The sequence below is a fragment of the Acyrthosiphon pisum genome, unplaced genomic scaffold, assembly GCF_005508785.2.
Source record: "Acyrthosiphon pisum isolate AL4f unplaced genomic scaffold, pea_aphid_22Mar2018_4r6ur Scaffold_20527;HRSCAF=21303, whole genome shotgun sequence".
Lineage (NCBI taxonomy): Eukaryota > Metazoa > Arthropoda > Insecta > Hemiptera > Aphididae > Acyrthosiphon > Acyrthosiphon pisum.
Window position 1 is genome coordinate 1 of NW_021769896.1, and position 6390 is coordinate 6390.

Genomic DNA, 6390 nt, shown 5'->3' on the forward strand with positions numbered 1-6390 from the left:
GATTATTAATATTATATTTTTAAATTTTGTTTAGAAGTACACGATAGCATCGATTACAGTATTTCTTCTGGGACATCTTCATCATTTACTAGTGAAAAATCTAGATGTTTAGATTCTCCTTTAGATTTCATAAGTCCTAGTAAGCTATAATTAAATAATTTTACTCAACTGTATATTTATAATTTACTGCGTGCTTACTAAAAGCTTATAAATATCATTTAGGTTCTTCAAAAGGTTGTCAAACTCTGAAAGCTTGGTCTGAAAAAACACCCAGAAAAGTTTTGTTAAGGCACCAATTGAAGATCGAGAAAGAAGCTCGCCTGAAAGCTGAAAAAACCATTTTGGCCTTGAGCAATCAGTTGGCTGAATTCAATACTGTTGACAACTTTCTCTCCCTATGTGAACAACATTTGTCACCCAGTGTACTAACCATTGTCAAATCACATATGGTATGCAAGACAAGAAACCCTCATGGATACAGGTACACAAATGATATGAAACAATTAGCATTAACAATTTACTTCTTGGGCCCATCTGTGTATAGATTATTAAAAAGTACACTAAGTCTACCTTCAGTTCGGACTTTAAGAAGAGTTACTTCAAAATATGATTTGATTCCTGGGTTAAATGATTTTTTGTTTGAATTTGTCAAATTCAAAATTTCTAACTTTAAAACTGAAGCCCTTGACTGCATCTTATGTGCTGATGAAATGTCATTAAAAACACATTTGTACTACTCACTTCCTAAAGATGAAATTATAGGATTTCATCAGACAAATCTCACTAAAACTTATGAGGCAGCCAATTATGCATTAGTTTTAATGATTAGGGGAATTAATGTATCGTGGAAGCAGCCAATAGCTTACTTTTTTGTGTCTGGAAGCTGCCGTAACCTAGATTTAAATGATATTATAATGTCTAGCATAATAAAATTGTTAAATATTTCTTTAAAATATGTCAAAGTGTTTGTCACTGACCAAGGCTCAAATTTTGTCAGTTTCAGTAAAAGTGTTTATGTTAGCCCACAGCGCCCTTATTTTACAGTTAATGGCAAAGAAATTGTGTATTTGTTTGATCCACCACATTTGTTAAAGTCAACACGTAACATATTTTTCAAACATCATTTTAGTATTGATGATGAACTTACTGATAACAAATATATTATACAATTTTATAATGAGGACAGCAAACGTAATTTAAGATTAGCACCCAAGCTTACTCATGCTCACATAAATCCAGGACCATTCGAAAAAATGCGAGTCTATTTGGCAGCCCAAGTGTTTAGTGAATCGGTAGCTGCTGGAATGAATACTCACTTAGAATTGGGTAAAGTACCATTAGAGTCAAAATGTACGATTAATGTCATAGATAAAATGGATAAATTGTTTGATGTTTTTAATTCAAGTAAAGTTCCAAATAGCAAATCATTCAGGAGACCTTTTAAAAATACATCAATGCAAATAGAACATCTTTCAATGATGCTTTCATTTTTCAAAAAATTAAATGTTATTTCGAAAATAAGTGGTACAGATGTGACTAGCAGGATGAATTTTATAAATGGTTGGCTAATATCCATTAATGGGTTATTAAAGCTGTGGGTTTCATTACATGAATCATCTACACATCCTGGTGATTATGTATTATTTACCTACCGTTTGAACCAGGATTGTTTAGAAAATTTATTCGGTATGTTTCGCAATAAAAATGGAAACAATCGAAATCCCACTCCTGTTCAATTTTATATAGCTTTTCGGAACTTGTTTTGCTTAAACTATTTTCAATATTCACCTAATGCCAATTGTATAAAAGATCTTGATGACATTTTATGTCATATGAATTCTCGAGAAGTTGGGATTTCTAATGTTATGTTGCCAGAACCTTCATCGAGCGGTACATATTTCAATTTCAAAATTGGCACTGTTGACTATAGACACTTAAATTTACCTGAAAAAATGCCTTACATTATGTTTGCGGTTATTTGTATAGCAAGTGTTTAAGTCAACATACCTGTGATTTATGTGTAGATTATGGAAGGTACCAAACAAATTTAGATCAAGCATTTTTATTATGCTATTTTAAAGCATAATCAATACTGCACAGACAACTTATGGTAACCTTCAAATGCCCAATAATGATTTTTATCAGTATATATTTGAACTAGAAAATATATTTGTTCAGCGATTTCCTTTATTAGCAGTTGGTAAAGGAATAGCTTCTAACTTAAATGAATTTTTATGTAATGTGCCTTTTAAGCACCCATGCCCAAATTTTGATTATGTTTATTTAATTAAGCTATTTGTAAGATTTAGAATATTTTCTTCTGTTAAATTTTTAAATAGAGAGTTAGTATCAGAACGTCAATTTAAAAATAGAAAACTGACAATACTAAAACATTTATAATTAATGATAACATGATGACATAATGTAAAATTGATCATATTTTAGACAAATATTGTTTAATTAGTATTTAATATTTATTATTCTTGTTTATTTTTGTTTTTTTTTTATTTGTACAATTTGGTATATAAGTACACACTTACTTGCCTAATTTTCAATAATTTAAAAAATGTGTTAAATGTGTTTTAAAAAAATATCTTAGTCTAATTTGAGATTACATGTTGTCTAATATTTTAAAAATAATGACTTATTTATTGTTATAATTTTACAGGCACTTTAGACACCAGGATCCTAAATATCTGAAAATAGTATAAAGATACAAATTACAATTAACTATGTCAATATATACAAGTTAGAAATCTATCTAAGACACTGCCCATCACTGGCAGTGAAGTGATCTCATTAGTATCATTTAATTATTTTAATATGGCTTGTATATTGGTCACGTATATTTATTTATGTTTTATTTTTCAGAAATATTTCACAGCTGCTTCTGCTTCTCCAGCTTCGCCTTTATTCCACGCAAGTGAGGTCAACTACTATTCTTCATGCCTCAACATGCCTTCTCAATCTATTCTCTAATATTTAACCCATATTCATATGGTATCTCTCTCCACTAATCAAGCCTGCTTTCAAACACTCGTGTGCTATTAGCTTTCAAAACTACATCAGCTGCATTTAAGCTTATATATAAAATATAAATTTGACATAATAAAATAAAATGTGTATTTTTTCCAACATGTATTTCAGTACATTATCCTTCCTTAACTGTGTATTTGATCTATACTAATCTTTTACGGTTGCTAAAATTAAAAACTTTAAGCAATTACCTAGCAAATGATTTGTATATAACTAATTGGATCTATCCATTTTTGGAAAAATATTGTAATAAACATTTTGTTTTTCTGGTATGGTGACACTGATTAACCAACGCCAACATGGCCGCCACGTTTTTGACCATAGACAAGTATAATATAATAGATAGGCAACTCCCATGTTATAAAAACGAACCGTTTAACAGCGCTCCCGGTGGATGTACGACAAAACTAAAACAGCGCTACCATCGATAGTTATTGTTATATCGATTATCTAGCTTATCGATAATTATCTATCGATATTTAACTCCCATACTATCGATGTTTTCGTCTAGAAATAAAATTGTAGGAAAGTAATTTAGTAATAAATAAAAGCAATTTATTTTCTTATAAGAAAACATATTTTATTAAATAGTTATCAAACAAACAATTGTATAGTTGTAAACAAATAATTTATTATAAATATGAAATATCAATAAGATTTAATGTAGGTACCTAAACATAATACAATATAGGTACATTATTTGTTTAATAATAAGAAAAAATGAAATATAAAATAAATATTCATATCATAATATATTAAATAAGGGTATTATATAAATAAATATAAGGTAAATAATAAATTGTATAGTAAGTAAATAATAAATTTAAAGTTTCTAAACCTATTTGAATACAATAAAGTAAAATATAATTGCATATTTTTATAAAATTTAAAAACAACTATCCTAATATCACCAATTGTATTCATGTACTGTTGAGTACAGGAATAGTTTAATTAATACACAAAAAATAAATTATAAAATGATTTTTCATATTATAATATTAAATATAATTAATAAGATATTACATAAATAAATATAAAAAAAAAAATATAAAATAATATAATGAAATGTCAATAGTCTTGTTATTAGAATAATTATTCCAATTGTAACAATGTCATTAGAAGTAATAAAAATTATTTAAAGTGAACACATAACACTAAATTTACGTCACTAAATTAAATTTCCCTTGCACCTTTCGTTTGCTGTGTTTCAAATGCCAAGCATTAGCTATTTTTTTTATCGGGTCATTTTCATTTGGTCGAACCTTTTTTTTACCTAATAGTATACGATTGATTTCTGTACAATAATGATTTATCATCAATTTAACTACTATCTCAACAATTTTAATTGGAAATATTTTATGGTGTTCAGGACAGTTTAAAATATCATCAAAATTGAAAATATTATGTACATCGTTGCAAAGGTTATAAAATATGTGTTCATGATGACACACCACAGGCATTTTTTTTCCAACATAAGAAATTATATTGTGTACAACTGATTTTAGAGACAATGAAGGATACTTCAATGACTGATAACTAGATTTGTACTCTCTAGCGGAGATAAGTTGATGGTCATGGTCATTAGAAACAGTAGAACACAAGAGACTAAGACAATATTTGCAGTTTTTAAATAAGTCTTTGTTCAATTTCTTTAAAATATATCCTGCAATAAAGGTTTTTGTTTGTCCTTGTACAAATGCTGTAGTAAGTGACAATTGGTTAGTTGTTTCTGAAAAATCAGCAGCTGTGTTTATACCAGTAGAAGTCTTTGTTTGGAAGTGTTTGGCTTTATCAAATAAATTTCGAAATGAAGATAAGCTACCTTCAGTGAAGTCTTCCTCACAATTGGCACCCGGAGATTGTGGTGAGACCAAATTGTTTAATACCAATGTTTTGTAGGCCATTATAAAAGCATTGCAGTTTGGATTTGTGGACCCTACCGACCGAATTGCTCCGAAGAAGTTCTCAAGAGAGTCTTGATTTATGTGCCTTGGTAAAAATGAACGAATATTCACAGACTGCAAAACCTTATATAGCGTTTGAAAACCTGTAAAAATGTAATAATTATTGTTATACAAATATTTATAAAATTAAGTTAGTGAACAGAATTTTTTTTTGATGAAACCAACTTTTTATTGTTGAAATCCAATTTCTTATTGTTGGAACAGACGTCGTTTTCCCATTTTTGTCAATAAAACGCATTGTACTTAGGATTTTTAGGCTTTGATCCCATAGCTCATGGTGTGGCGAGTTTTTTTTTACTGCTGTTCGATATTTTTTGCCATCTACAATCTTGTCAAAGCTGCCGTTCAAAGAATCGAAGAGATTATCAAAAAACTGACAGAGAAAAGCAGTATCTACAGCATCTGGGCTAATAATATTTCGAGCTGTTAAAACGAAACACAATTAATTCACTTTTCTAAGTTTATGTATTAAAAAAAACTTACATGATAAAAAATTCATTGTAGATGAAACTCTCTGGGAGAAGACTTGTGCTGCGCACTTCACTTTCATCTTGAATATTTTCTCTGGAATAACATGATTGTCTGAGAGCCTAGGCAACATTTTTCAGTCCGGTATCTTGCAGTCTTCATTATATAACTCCAGTATATGTGACCATTTCGCTCGTTTTTGTACTCCATCAACACAAAAAATTAAATCTTTAGTGATTAGATTGTTTCTAATACACTTTATTAAATGTGGCACATCAAAAATATGTACAAGTTTTAATCTATGAAGATTATTAACTTCAACTTCATAAAATTCATCGGTACATGCCATGTTGTTTTTAAGTTGATATGCTCTTGTGTCACGTTTTAGTATATTGATGGCAGCTACATTTGCCGTACCTTGGTCACTAATGGTGGCTAAAACCCGCAACCCGGTGTCATGAACATTACGAATAACCTGTAAAATCATTTAATCATTTAATCAAGGAACATATTTATCATAAATAAAAACTATTTACTTCTTTCAGCTGACGAACCAATTCGTCTTGTTTTGTTGCACCCTGACAAAATGAATAGGCAATGGGTTGTTTGTATTTTTTCCGTATACCACGAATCATGAAAACAAGAGCATGATCTGCAACATTTTGGTTCTTGGATTTTCCAGTATGAACAAAACCGTCTACTTCGTCCGTAACAGAATTGTATGATAAACCACTCGATAGACACACTTCATCGAACAAAACCGTACAGTATCTAAAATGTTAGACATTTTACTTAAGAAAGAAGATAACTAATAAATATTAAATCCTCACCGTTCACTTGGTTTTAGTTTTTTAACATTGTCTTTCAGGACGTCCATCATTAAAGGACAAATACCTGGGCTAATTGTCACACAACTCAATAT

The 6390-nt window shown here is 29.4% G+C and overlaps 2 protein-coding genes across 3 annotated transcripts; one reads left to right on the top strand and one right to left on the bottom strand.

Moving 5' to 3' along the window:
- Positions 1 to 47: 47 nt before the first annotated feature.
- On the top strand, positions 48 to 2727 carry LOC115034674 (the record flags this gene model as incomplete). The annotated part of the gene is made up of 3 exons (XM_029491995.1): positions 48 to 139; positions 223 to 481; positions 2669 to 2727. Coding segments are annotated over 3 exons (394 nt in total), but the record flags the coding sequence as incomplete, so codon positions are not given.
- A 1355-nt stretch (positions 2728 to 4082) lies between these two features.
- LOC107882352 lies at positions 4083 to 6382 on the bottom strand. Of its 2 annotated transcripts, XR_003839997.1 has the most exons (4): positions 6299 to 6382; positions 6005 to 6239; positions 5484 to 5943; positions 5307 to 5423 (listed from the first exon to the last, which is right to left on the bottom strand). XR_003839997.1 is itself a non-coding variant. In XM_029491994.1 (3 exons), the coding sequence occupies exons 1-3, from the start codon at positions 5599 to 5601 to the stop codon at positions 4197 to 4199; spliced, it is 1263 nt and encodes a 420-aa protein (XP_029347854.1). In that variant the 5' UTR covers positions 5602 to 5710; the 3' UTR covers positions 4083 to 4196. The 2 variants fall into 2 exon arrangements, 1 of the variants encoding a protein (XP_029347854.1); XM_029491994.1 differs by lacking the exons at positions 6005 to 6239; positions 6299 to 6382 and adding an exon at positions 4083 to 5083 and having other exon boundaries at positions 5166 to 5423; positions 5484 to 5710.
- Between the last annotated feature and the right edge of the window lie 8 nt (positions 6383 to 6390).

Bases quoted from the DNA above. Each gene is read 5' to 3' on its own strand.
- LOC107882352 (XM_029491994.1), bottom strand. From the start codon at position 5,601: ATGTTGCCTAGGCTCTCAGACAATCATGTTATTCCAGAGAAAATATTC. The intron at 5,424-5,483 runs GTAAGTTTTTTT...TCGTTTTAACAG, and splicing joins TACAATGAATTTTTTATCAT to CTCGAAATATTATTAGCCCA. The intron at 5,084-5,165 runs GTTGGTTTCATC...ACATTTTTACAG, and splicing joins TTGGATTTCAACAATAAAAA to GTTTTCAAACGCTATATAAG.